Below are 13,996 nucleotides of genomic sequence, written 5' to 3'. Positions count from 1 at the left end.
GAACGGAGCAAGTGAGAGGTGCGAGCACACATTTTCTTTTTCTCTTACTCTCACAGTCAAGTAAGTTTCGTATATCTAAGACACAGTGCAGGCCTATTGCTAAAGAAGTTTTACTTCAGTCGTGTGGTCTAAAGCACCCCCCCCCCCGAGTTCAAACTGTTTTGACTAACGTAATGTTGTTTTGTGTAAAGTCAATAAATAATAAGTATTCAAGTCAATGAATAATAAGTGTCAACAATATAATAAGTATTAAAAACTATTTATTAACTATGTAATATAAGTATTATAAAGTAATAAGTATTAAACATTACCTAGCTTTATCATTTGATTTATTGCCATGTCTTTCTAAAGTTATATTTTCCCGCAGTCTTCTTTGAAACTGAAAATAAAATACATAGATACTATATTTTATCAAAAATAATTTGGAAAACAAAATATAACAGAAACATAAATCTAAAATTAATATTCATTTTTGCGGATGCACTTAACAGGAAAGGGTACCGGCTCTTTCTCCATACAAACGTAGTCGACTGTTTCATCCCTGGATAATGATATGACTAGATAGAATATTTTAAAATATTTTTGAAACATAAAACCTTTAACTGCCATGGACAGCCCCATGTTTTGGTTTTTTACATATTCTTATTATCATAGGGAGTAGGAATCTTCAAAAACTAGTAATAGGCATAGCTGAAGGTTTTTTTAGTTACATAAAAAATGGCATGTTTTGGGGAGAAAATAGTGGACTAAGAAATGCTGTTTCTGTCAATAATTTTCTAACTAAAACGGTCTCAGCTGCAGTTATCCCTTTCTCTCGGGGGCTTCTTCTCGGGGCGCAGCAGCGGCATAGATACAGCGAGACAGGAACATTTTATTCAAATACCTATTTTTCAACTCTCTCAGGTACCCTTTCCTCTTAACTAGCGTTAATGTAGGTACTTACACAGGATCCTCGATTTTGTTCTCCAACCCTAGATATAAAAGATTTTTTTTTCTCATATTATACGTATGTGCTACATAGATTTTATTCATAAAAACTTGTTGCTGAATTAGGTAAGTACACAATTATAACTGTAAAATTTTAAGTTTTACATGTAAATAAAATGTAAACACAATTTTGATAAGAGGTGTGTTGTACTCATTAAGAAACCCGTAACATCCCACTGTTGGGCATAGGCCTCTTTCTCCATGTAGGATCGGAGCTTAATCACCACGCCGCTCCAATGTTGGTTGGCAATTGGCAGATATATTTCTTACTATGAGTAACGATCGCTATCAGGTGTATATGATAACAACTGGACCGACAGCTTAACGCGATCTCCGAGGCACGGTGGGTAGACAAAGACAGACATCCAAACCAGAAAGAAATATTTGTATAAATACAAATATTCATCCCGAGCGGGAATCGGCAATCGAAACCGTAAACCGACGCTGCTTAGGCGCCTACACGGCACACGCACCACTACACCAAGGCGTTTGTTGCTAAAAAATATATAGATATACCCTTCTTTCTATTTCACCTTAATACTGTTGAGCATGTCTCCTTGAGTCGCAAGTGGTCTGTCATCCGAGCGAACAGAGGGCGCTTTTCGCTCTACAGGCGCATCACGCTGAGCGCCCAACGATGCGGCTCCGATAGAACCGTTACGAGGAACCGATACTATTAATACATTTTTATTCCTTAACAACACTTAATATTAAAATGAAATTAAAATAAGAATTTATAATTATAGACGTAGTATAAGTAAAGGTCTTACTCAATATTCTATCTCTGAGTTTGCTTACTAGACATATAATTTTTACGTAAGCTCCATAAGTTGTGTCAAAAATCTATCGCTAGTAAGCAAAACCAGGGATAGATAGATTATTGAAAACGGTCATTATTGATTGATAATTACATCAGTATTACTGAAGAAAGCATTATTGTAATTACATCATAATTACTGAAGAAAATTTTAATAATTTCGCGGTTTCGCCGTTCGCGGTTAGAGGAATGCCGTGGTAGAGGGATCATCATTCAGATGATATTTTTCAAAAATAATCTCGTTATTACTTTACAATTCCTTAGTTTTATATTTACTATACCTTTTGTATTTTTTTTTAAATATGCACGTTCTTTGCACCACCTGTACATAAGCCATTATAAACTATTCTATTATTCAAATTATATTTCTGTTAGACTTAATAGGTATATTTAATTCCTCTTAAATGTCTACATACACTAAACGATATTTTTACAATGCTCCTGAATAATGTATTTTAAGTATTGGTGTATTTTATGTAGTAAATTTCAAGGGTATCTATTAGAACTCTATGATTTAAAAGGTACCTTAGAAATCATTTAATTGCAAGCAATTTTTTGTTTATTTTTTTTAAATTTAATTCTGTAAAAAAGTAAGGACTGTTTTTTTTTTAAGAAAACCATATAGATTTAACATTAAAAGCCATGTGGCAACAATTTTTATTTATTTATTACTACATCTAAGTTACATTATCAAATACATAAAGTATGTCTTGCCTATCTAAATAACAAAGGAAATTAAAATTATGCTCTGCAATTTCTACTTTTATTTAACTCATCTTCTGAGGCTAGTAAAAATTTAAATCAAACAAATATGTTACAATTCATATCCCGTCTATATAAAAATATTATAAATATAATTCCTAAGTAACAACAAAATTTCGGTAACAAAAGACTGAGGTAAGTCATTAATTAGCTATCGTTGAATTAACTCGATATATTCTTAATTTGCTCTTGTTTGTTTTCTTTGGAACTCTTTTTATCTTCAATTCCTTTTACTTTAGGTTTATATAGTTGTTCCCTTAACTTACTTGGTCCAGCGTACAATGCGGGAGCTTCTTTTGTAGCTGGAACATAAATTTCATATGTTTTGAAATATTTTAGAATATTTTCTACATCTTCCTCTTTCATTTTATACTCGTATGCTATCTTAGACACCGTAACTTCGTCGGGATTGACTTGATGAGCTGAAATGAAATCTATTGCATGTCTTAAGGTTGTTTTTCCATAAGGAACTTTCGTTGGTTCCATTAAACCAAAGTCGAAATCGGGAACCGCATCGCGATTTTGGGGCAACGGTCGGTCAGGTCTTTGTTCTTTCTTCTCCCTTGTCACATCGTCTTCTGGTCTTCCGTGAGAAGTTACATAAACGTCTTTCAAACGTAGGTCTAGTTCTGGATCTTTTCTATCGAGTTTTGAGTCAATTTCCGGGTCGAGCTCTTGAACCCTTTTCAATTCTTCGATTGTCGAAGGATATCTCGGCGCCACTTCTGGTTTTTCTTTAGATATAACCCGGTGAGCCCGGTTTTCTATGTTGAAAGATTTTAGAGGACGTAAAGCTCTAGACACTAAAGCACCCATCTCAGGTGGCGTTAGTTAGTTATTGGTTAAGTTATATTCTGGTATTTTTATTCAAATAACATCATTTAACAAGTATTGCGAAAATAAACACAAATACTTTACATCGTTTGAGGTTATTATTACGAATATGTCATTCATATGTCATTCTTCGATTGACATACTGACATCTGTCGCATGACATTTGGCAATAAAAAGTTCTTGACATAAAATAATAATCAAATCTTAAGGGGCCTACTCAAAGCACTGCCTGCAGGGCCTGCTTGCAGCTACTGCCGCAGAGGATGTTGCTCCACAAAGCACTGCAAATCATTTACGCGGCATACGTTGTCGTGTTCACTTGTGTTCTCTTTGTCCTTGTCTAAATTCGTCAAATTTTATAAATGGCTCCTACATTATTCAAACACCAAAAAATAGCATTGGGTTTGACTGTATTGACTACTTGTAGCGTTCAAAAGAAAAAAAGGAAGCACTGGTGTAAAAAATGGTTACTACTGCGTAAGACATTGAGTCACGCCAATTTATTGAAAGAATTAGAACCTCATGACTATAAGAACTATCTTAGAATAGATGAATCAGTCTTTTAAGATTTATTGCAAATGGTGACACCACTAATTGAAAAAAAAAAAGTATTTTGATGAGAGATACTGTAAGCGCAAGAGAAAGATTAATTGTTACTTTAAGATTCCTTGCTACTGGGCCAGTTATGAAGACTTGAAATTTAGATCAATGACCTCTCCACAGTAACTATGTAAGAAAAACCACAGATCAAATAGAGTAGACAAACGTCGGAATGTACAGACGTATACAAAATGGTGGTCTAAATCGGCCCGACCGAGCTACACATGTCCCTGATTGCAGTTTACGGAGTGGGGAGATCGTGTGTCGGGCTGGCAGAACGACACTGCGGCCCTGCGACAGGGTGAACAATTAAAATATCGGCCCTGCATGCATACATACAATACGATCGGCAGTGGCACTGCAAGCAGGGCCCTGCAGGCAGTGCTTTGAGTAGGCCCCTTTATACGGAGCCAACAAACCAGCAACCACAGAGTATAGTAATACTTACAGAAACCAGCAACAAATAGAGAAGAAAACAGAAATAATTTATAACTCTACTAGCTGTGCCCGCGACTTCATCCGCGTGAAATTTAAGAAAAAAGCTATTGTTGTTGTTCGAAAAAATAAATAAATTTTTGAAATAAAAGTAGCCTATATTACTATATTTCATTCTGAATATTATGGCCAAGATAATGAGTTGGGCATGACTTGGATTTTTGAATAAGGGCAATGTGTTGGCAAGCACACTATGAAATTAGAGGTATAATCAACCAGTTTTAAAAATTTACCATTATCAGAATCGTAAAGTTTTTCAGATCTTCCCTGCCGTACTGGCCCACACTTCATCAAAAATATCCTCTGTTTATCAGATAAGACCTGTGGCCATAACGCGAGATCGTTCAATAAATCTTTTCGAAGTATATTCTTCGGAGACGCTTCGGCACAAGGAGGTTTTGCGTCTTCTTCAACTACCAACGACAAAGACAGCAGCGGCAGTGGCGTTGACGAGACGAGTTCTGCTGTAGAACTATCTTGGTTTTCATATGTCTGTATCTCCAGGTATTCGCCGGAAGTGTTCATCAAAAATATCCTCTGTTTATCAGATAAGACCTGTGGCCATAACGCGAGATCGTTCAATAAATCTTTTCGAAGTATATTCTTCGGAGACGCTTCGGCACAAGGAGGTTTTGCGTCTTCTTCAACTACCAACGACAAAGACAGCAGCGGCAGTGGCGTTGACGAGACGAGTTCTGCTGTAGAACTATCTTGGTTTTCATATGTCTGTATCTCCAGGTATTCGCCGGAAGATGGACCGGGTCGAACAATAAACCTTTCAATAGAACTTGTATTCTTTTTTAGAGATTCTTCATTCTCCAGCTTTCTTTTTCGGCTTTGAGCACCAGAAAGTTTCTTTTTTCTATCGCCATCAGACATCTAAAATAAATAATAGAGTATAATAAGTATAGGCACCTAAAAGTACTATCGATGTAAATTAAAATAGGCCCAGAGAAATAGTTGCAGCTTGAACTATTATTATATATATTAATACGCTAAGGTTAAAATGTTTGCCTCGCTTTTTAGATAAAAACCTCACAATTACTCTTTTTTATATATCACTAGGTCAACAAACAAGCGTACGGCTCACCTGATGGTAAGAGATTACCGAAGCTTAAAGACGCCTGCAACACCAGAAGCATCGCAAGCGCGTTGCCGACCCAATCCCCAATCCCCCCAGGAGCTCTGGTCACCTTAGTCACCAACAGGAACACAATACTGCTTGAAAACAGTATTATTTTGCTGTGATCTTCTGTAAGGTCGAGGTACTACCCCAGTCGGGCTGCTCCATATTTTGAGTAGGAAATTCCTGCTGTGCCCTACCTCAGTTAAACGCAAAATAAATTATATATAATTTTATAGATAATTGGTTGCTCTACCGGCATACACAACAAAAAAAAAATATTATTGCTTTTGTTTTTGTAAATAAAATTAACGCGGGTGAAACCGCGGGGCACAGGTCGTATATTACTCCACATAAATTATATATCGTTATATAGTATATAACTAACTGTGCTTGCGACTTTGTCCGCGTGGAATTTTACAAAAGTTATTGCTCATATAAAATAAATCCATTTTTTAAAATAGAAGTAGCCTAAGTTACTTCTTACTACATCAGCTATCTACCAGTGAAAGTCTCGTCAAATTTGGTTCAGCTGTTTCAGAGATTAGCTGGAACAAACAGACAGACAGACAGACAAAAATTGTAAAAAATGTGATTTTAGTATTTGTACCGTGTATACATCCTATATGTATTTAGTAAAAAGCGGTTATTTTAATATTACAAACAGACACTACAATTTTATTTATTTGTATAGATTTCTTGCTCTACCGGTTTTCACAACTAAAATATTAATTAAAATATTTTTTGTAATTTTGTAAAGTGATAATTATTATACTTATTTAGTGCGAATTATTCACACTGGTATTGCTAATTATTTATTACTAGCTGACCTGGCGAACTTCGCACCGCCTTATTTTTTTATTGAGTATAATAATTTTGTATATCGAAATAAATTATAGCCTTATCTTTTAAGTTGGACAAAGTTACACACCCGTGTCAAATTTCATTAAAATCGGTTCAGTAGTTTCGGAGTTCATCCCGGACAAACATCGTCACACTGGAATTATATATAATAGAGAAGATAGATATGACGCATATCAATCAATAACAATTAAAGGTTAGGTACATACAAGTCAAACCTAAATATCATCATCATCATTACAGCCTATACAGTCCACTGCTGGACATAGGCCTCCACAAGTTTACGCCAAAAATAACGTGAACTCATGTGTTTTGCCCATTGTCACCACGCTGGGCTGGCGGGTTGGTGACCGCAGAGCTAGCTTTGTCGCACCGAAGACGCTGCTGCCCGTCTTCGGTCTGTGTATTTCAAAGCCAGCAGTTGGATGGTTATCCCGCCACCGGTCGGCTTTTTAAGTTCCAAGTTGGTAGCGGAACTGTATTATCCCTTAGTTGCCTCTTACAACGCCCACGGGAAGAGAGAGGGTGGCTATATTCTTTAGTACCGTAGCCACACAGTACCTAAATAAATACCTAAGTATACTAGTAGGTACATATTAAACCATTTTAACTTACCGTTGCGTTGTTTGTTGCTCACTGCGCTAGGATAAACAAATCAAAATCCTAGATAGGTTTACCTAGGTGTTTAACTTCGATATCACTACCACTCATTGTTTGGAAGAGGTTCTCAATTCGACTGTATTTTTTTTCGTGGATTTCGCTAGCCTTATTTTGATGACCTCTGAACTCGACGTATGTCGCAATAATTGTGTAATCAAATAACCAAATCTTACCTTTTATATAATTTTTATCAAAAGAAAAGCCGATTTACTTCATATTTACATGTTTACTCAAAAATGATATTTAAAATATTGCATAAAGGCTTATTTCGCAAAACTACGGTGAAGCGGTAAAGCAAAAATTGCGGCACGCGTACACAAAGCCTTTCAAAGTGATCACCGCAACGACCCTGGCAATTTGAATTTGAACTTTATAGCATTCTTATACAGCCGAGTTACCAATGATTGTCGGCGTGTTTTCAAACGAATCAAAACAGGTGCCGGCACCTGCCTTCGGTAGCGATGCGACACTACGCCAATATAATCTTTAATTATCTGTTTTAAGACTGATTTCACGTTGAAACAAAAGTTATTGTGTAGGTAAAGGCGCAGTTGTGAGGGCGCTCGGCGCTCCCTTAGACCCAGCGCCCGTGTGCGCCGCACACCCTGCCCTGCACTATAGGTAAAGACGCCTCTGTATCCCTAAGAGATAAACATGTCCAATCGCGGACTTTTTTGTAGAACTTTCTAAGGTATACAATACTGTAGTACATTACTTTGATCTATCTCGTAGGGTTCAGCCAGTATTTGCAATGTAAATGCAAAAAAAAATATGTTTATTTACGACATCACATTAGAAATCTTAAAATTATAAGAGTTTCTCTACTATATTATGCATGTATTATACATATCAACTTTCCTCTCGAATCACTCTGTCTATTAAAAAAACTGCATCAAAACCCGTTGCGTAGTTTAAAAGATATAAGCATACATAGGGACAGACAGCGGGAAGCGACTTTGTTTCATACTATGTAGTGATACTGGCAAAAATTATTTTAAATAATAATTATGACATCTAATGCCTATTGCCGGTTGCTATATACAGAAAACGGTTAGTTTATCTTACAACAATAATAATAAAGCTACTAAGAAATATTTAATGGTTTGTAAAAAAAACTAACCGCTTACTAAATAATTTTTCATTAATGTAATTATTAGAGTTTATGTTTTAATTATATTAAATTCGACATAAAAATTGCCAAGTATTCTAACTATGAAAAAAATATTAAGGTCTGAAAAGTTTAAGTGATTAAAATATTACTGTAACGATAAAGCTGTGTTTACATTCTATATTAATTAAAACCATAAAGCACGGGAAAAAATCATTTTGGAATAAGATTTTGTTACAAACTTATAAATTACAGTTAACTAACATTTTAATCTCGATAGCGCCTCCTGTAAAGTCGAGTTTCTAGTTTGGTAACTTTCTGGATGAGAGGTTGTGTTAGTAGCGCGAGACTGTTCTAGCACTGTTCTATTCGGTGCCGGACTTGGACTCCGTCCGAGACGACGGCGTTGTAGAGGTTGGGTTGGTGCTCTAGACGCTATGGACAATAAATGTTATAAATATTTAATTAAATTTTCTATAAATATTTTATTTTCGTATATATCTTTATAAAGACCTTAAAAATAATAAAAACGTTATGAAAATAGAACAGGAAACAAAATGATAATGAAAAATGTTATCAATTGACTTCTTATACCAAAAGATCGTGCTGTGTGGTTACGGCAGTAAGAAGAGGCGAATAAGGGATAACACAGTTCCGCTACCACCTTGGAACTTAAAAAGATGACCGAGGCAGGATAACCATCCAACTGCTGGTTTTGAAATACACAGGCCGAAGACGGGCAGCAGCGTCTTCGGTGCGACAAAGCCAGCCCTGCGGTCACCAACCCGCCTGCCCAGCTTGGTGACTATGGGCAAAACACATGAGTTCCTGCCATTTTTGGCGAGAGATTGTGGAAGCCTGTATCCAGCAGTGGACTGTATTAGGCTGAAGTGGTGATGACCAAAAAGTTATTAGTCATATTTTAGGAAAAGGCAGCAAAGCTAATTTTAACTATGTTAATAAAAATTATATTATGAAACACAAATATTTATACTAATTTTGATAGTTAAAATGCATTTTAACAATATTCAATTTTATTCTTAGTTAATTATCTATACAAATAAATAAAGTTGAAGTGTTTGTAATATTAAAGTAACCGCTTATTGTTAAAATTCATATGGATGTATACACAGTACATATACCAAAATAACATACTTTACAATTTTTGTCTGTCTGTCTGTTTGTTACGGCTAATCTTTGAAAGGGCTGGGCCGATTTTGACAGGAGTCACTGGCAGATAGCTGATGTAATAAGGAGTAACTTAGGCTAATTTTATTTAAGAAATTTATTTATTTTATAGCTCTGCGAACTGAACTTTTTTGTTAAATTCAACACAGACGAAGTTACGAGCACAGCTAGTGTTGTATAAATTTTAATACCTGGCGTAAACACAGAAGGAACATTTTTTGTAATACTTGCTGGATGTAAGCGTTCATTGAATATATTAAACTTTCGAAAATTATTTTGTGGTTTAATCAAAATTGAGGAATTCAATTGTTTCATTCTTTGCTCATTATCAACTGTAGACCGCAACAAAATGTTCTAAAAAAATTTATTGTTGGTAATAGTAAATTCTTATATATATATATATATATATATATATGTGTGTGTGTATTAAATAGATAAAATTTTACTTTGACATCTTTAAAAGTTCGTGCGATAGGCGGTGAAGTTGTACGAAATATGTTGGAAGTAAAACCATCCATTTTTTTCACATTGTCCTACAATGCAAAGAAATTATTAATTAATTATCCTCAGGGCTACCAATTACTATTAAAAATTAAGCTGACATTTGAATTAACGCTATCTCTTCCTTGTAATTTTGGCGTACTACATCGGGAAGATCTACAATTACGTGGTTCACCACAACCACTACCACGTCTGGATCCCGCACGACTATATCCGCTTGAACTTCTATGAATAAAAAAAATGATTAAAGCTTGAATCTAGTAACAAAATAAGCTGACACAAAAACACACATACTAACGTAAGTAAAGCGTATTACAGTAATCACAAAATAAAGGAGGTATAATTATTTATAACTAGCTGCTCGGACACAGACTTTATTCTGTCAATAGTTAATGGTAAAAATTTAATAAATAATAATGTAAATCAGTAATTTTTTTACCTTTTTTTTTGCATTAAAACCTTCCGAGGGCCTTAAGGAAAAAAAAAATCTGATTTAGTCGAGCCATTCTCGAGCTATGCACTTAGCAACATTCATTTTTATTTATATAAGATAGTTAAATGATTTGTACCAATACACGGTTTTTTTTTTTTTTTTTTTTAAATAATATACAAGCGTTGTTGTAGTCCAAATATTTCCCTGGGTACAATTTATACTTTGGTGCCTTGCCAAAAAAATAACGTAAGCCAAAATCGTGCCGCTTAAATTTGTGTATCAACAAATTTCCAAAATTCTTAAACCAAAATCTGTCGATTGTTTTTCATGTTTTACATTTATAATATTTAACGATACTTTGCCAACTTGCATATGGGTAACTCCGGGGCCCGGGAGCACTGCACCCCCGCAGTATAGGTCGAGCCGATAATATTTTCCTACGGATAATACGAATTACTCCATTACAATACTTACCCTCTTTTAATATTGTGCTCAATATTCACCTTCTCATTCCATCCGCCCTGGTTCTTTTCGGTTGTCTTACTAGGAACTGCCTCAATGAAAACAGTTTAGTTAATTTTTTTTAATAACATTCAATGGTATGTAACTTACATTAACTAACCATATTCAATAGAAGGCAACATTTATTTGATTTGCATCTATTTGGCGCCACTTTTGCACAACGTACTGCCAACCACCACAACTTGTAGTTACAAGATTTCTTACACGGCTTGCAACATAAGTATCTTTCCCAAACGGAAATATTTTCTTCAGAACCATATTGGCTAGTAGACTGTTCGCTGATCGTGTTACATTTTATAACACAGCCTTTCATTTTTGTCATATTTCGCTCAGATGTTTTAACGGTTAAATCACATGATGTAATAAATTTTTCGTCTTCGAAATTTTCAGAATTATCTGAATGGAAATAAAAAAAAAAAATACTAAATTATTTAAAAGCAAGATAATTTTTAACACTATTTTGTGGTGTTGGCAGTACATTTTACAAATGCTAAAAATATTGAATTCTAAAATTGTTCTTAAAAAAAACTGAAAACATTAAAATAACAGTATCTGAAGTATACACAATCCTATAAGATTTTACCTTCTCGTGTTCTGGAAGCTTGTGGTCGTACTGGTGACGCCACTTCCGAGTGTGTCAGCCTTTGTAATGGTGGAGGTGGTGAGGGCGATTTACTAAACACCACAGGTCTGTATCTATGAGTTTTCTCCGCTATAGAATATATGCCAAATTCGTGTATTGGCACCTTATCCACATCTTGATATTTTCGTCTCCTGACACAAACTTTATAAATTTGAATTGGCGTTATCTTTTCTAAAGAAAATAAAATCTTGTAATTGCAAATTTTACCTATATAAATTGCCCTGTTTTATTAGCCATGACTCCAATTCCTCTAACCAACCCTGTAAATTATTATGATGTCAAGAAATGTTTTTATTAATAGCAAATGCTCTCGGATCGATCATTGTTTTGTATGGAAGGCAAAGTTTATATCCAAAACGATAATATTATGTTTTTATTTTAACAACAGAAAGTATTTTTTGTCTCAAAAAATAACTGTTTAAGTTTTTATAGGTTTCTTTTATAGCGACTAAAAGTTTTGTCTTTCACATATTAATAAGAGAAAAAGCTATTCCTTACCTGTTGATGTCCGATAACAGAACCTGGTCTACATATTCGCATCCACGCTATAGCTTCGTGAGCAGTCATACGATAGTGTTTCATTAAATAACATCCTATTAAAGAACCAGTTCGACCCAAACCTGCCTGAATAATAATAATCTATACAAGTAAAAATGAATAGTCGAAAAGTGTGGTAGCGTATAACTTCCAAATGATTACATCAAAAAGGACAATTATTTTTATTATTTTCGTTATTAAAGCAGGATTATGCACCTTGTTTATTCAATTATTTTTCTTAAATAATTTAATAAAAAACCTTGCAGTGTACAGCAATAGCTCCCTCACTATCTTCGCTTAGTTGTAAGAATTTAAACAGAATATGCTGCGGTGGACACGATCCGTCGGGGAAGAAAAGATTATAGTGAGCTATACCAGCATCTAAAAATCTATAAATAAAATTGTTATATTGTAAATTTGCCTATAAAATTTGATTTATTCAATTGATAAACAAGTTCTCGTTTTAAGAAGTTACTAGAAAGTGCTAAACTATTTACAAACGTAAAATGATAAAGGTGTTCAATAATTATTAACGGATTTATGAGTAATATTTTTGTTTTGAAAGTGAAATACACTAGAAAATGTAGATAATGATTTTATTTAAATCTACTTACACCTTAGCATCATAGAGTTTTTTATTTAATCTTATAACAATTTTTACATTGTTTTCGTGAAAGTAATCAATATACATTTCAGGTGGATGATAAAGATATCCACTGTAGTCCACAGGTCCAATAAATGCTAAAAACTTGCCTAAAATATATTTTAAGTTTGATTATTTTTAACCGATTTCACTGCTGTGTGGTCACGGCAGTTAAGAATATAGCCAGCTGCCTCCTTTGTTCCTGTGGGTGTCATGAGCGGCGACTAAGGGATAACACAGTTCCACCATCATCTTAGAACTTTAAAAGCAGACCGATGGCGAGATAACCATCCATCTACTGGCTTTGAAGTACACAGGCCGAAGACGGGTAGCAGCGTCTTCGGTGCGACAACGCCAGCCCTGCAGTCACTAACCCGCCTACCCAGCGTGGTGGCTATGGGCAAAACACATGAGTTTACCTCATTTTTAGCGCGAATTGTGGAGGCCTACGTCCAGCAGTGGACTGCGACAGGTTGAAGTGATGGAGTGAAGCGAGTTCAAGTTGATTTATTTTTGTTTGCAAACAAACACAATTATTTCAACTAAACGTTATCGTAAAACCATATTTTTACCAGGTACAATCCAATTCAAGTCACCGCCGTGAACTTTATCCCATTTTTCATATTCATCGTAATTGAAGTCTTGAAAATTAAAAAATTTCAAATCACGCGCTTTAGCTAATCCTTGAAGACAGTCCATTAATGAAATTGTGTATGACGAATCACCTTGCGTTGCGTCTTGAAATGGTCTTAAATTTTATAATTTCACCCTTTATTAATTTGTTAGAAAATGTACTACTTAATTTAAAATTTTTATTCACCTGTAACTTTGTCCGTGTACCATTAATGGTTTTAAGGCATCTTTTGGTTGTAAACTTAGATATAAAACACCATAACAACCTAAAAGATATGCTGCATTGGCCTTCTTCTTGGGGTCCATAGATGTGTAATGCACTATACATTTATATTTATTTGGATATAATTTTAATTTTTCATCAAGTGTTTTACAATATTTGTACACACAGCCTAAATTCAAAGGTCCGAAATCAGCGTAGTAGTTTTCGTATATCAGTTCGTTATCAATTGAAAAAAAATGTGTTTCACTAGTGCTTTTGAGTACTTTTCCTTGTCTTACTGTTGCGAAATATAATACGTTTTCTATATATTCAGTCATAAACAAAATATCTAGATTTTTTGTCATGTTATTAATAGCTTATAATATTTTTCATAGTAAATATAATTTCGAATTATCCTCGATATACATTACAATTACTTTATTTAGT

At 34.5% G+C, this 13,996-nt stretch overlaps 2 protein-coding genes across 2 annotated transcripts; both read right to left on the bottom strand.

Moving 5' to 3' along the window:
• Positions 1-307: 307 nt before the first annotated feature.
• LOC123665329 (dual specificity protein phosphatase CDC14B-like) lies at positions 308-13,914 on the bottom strand. The gene is made up of 13 exons (XM_045599642.1): positions 13,535-13,914; positions 13,287-13,462; positions 12,686-12,824; positions 12,331-12,460; positions 12,033-12,158; positions 11,742-11,794; positions 11,475-11,665; positions 11,096-11,287; positions 10,844-10,919; positions 10,103-10,161; positions 8,512-8,682; positions 1,521-1,660; positions 308-379 (listed from the first exon to the last, which is right to left on the bottom strand). Exons 1-13 carry the CDS (start codon positions 13,912-13,914, stop codon positions 308-310), a joined length of 1,905 nt encoding a protein of 634 aa, XP_045455598.1.
• Positions 2,431-3,565, bottom strand: LOC123665407 (protein NDUFAF4 homolog). Its single transcript, XM_045599719.1, has one exon. The coding sequence runs from the start codon at positions 3,380-3,382 to the stop codon at positions 2,729-2,731; it is 654 nt and encodes a 217-aa protein (XP_045455675.1). The 5' UTR covers positions 3,383-3,565; the 3' UTR covers positions 2,431-2,728.
• Positions 13,915-13,996: the final 82 nt, after the last annotated feature.

This window comes from Melitaea cinxia, chromosome 24 (assembly GCF_905220565.1).
Source record: "Melitaea cinxia chromosome 24, ilMelCinx1.1, whole genome shotgun sequence".
Classification (NCBI taxonomy): Eukaryota; Metazoa; Arthropoda; class Insecta; order Lepidoptera; family Nymphalidae; genus Melitaea; species Melitaea cinxia.
The sequence above is the reverse complement of the archived record's forward strand: the minus strand, read 5'-3'. Positions and strand labels throughout refer to the sequence as shown.

Bases quoted from the DNA above. Each gene is read 5' to 3' on its own strand.
- LOC123665407 (XM_045599719.1), bottom strand. From the start codon at position 3,382: ATGGGTGCTTTAGTGTCTAGAGCTTTACGTCCTCTAAAATCTTTCAAC.
- LOC123665329 (XM_045599642.1), bottom strand. From the start codon at position 13,914: ATGACAAAAAATCTAGATATTTTGTTTATGACTGAATATATAGAAAAC. The intron at 11,288-11,474 runs GTAAAATCTTAT...ATTTCCATTCAG, and splicing joins AGCTTCCAGAACACGAGAAG to ATAATTCTGAAAATTTCGAA. The intron at 10,920-11,095 runs GTAAGAAATCTT...TCATTGAGGCAG, and splicing joins ATACTTATGTTGCAAGCCGT to TTCCTAGTAAGACAACCGAA.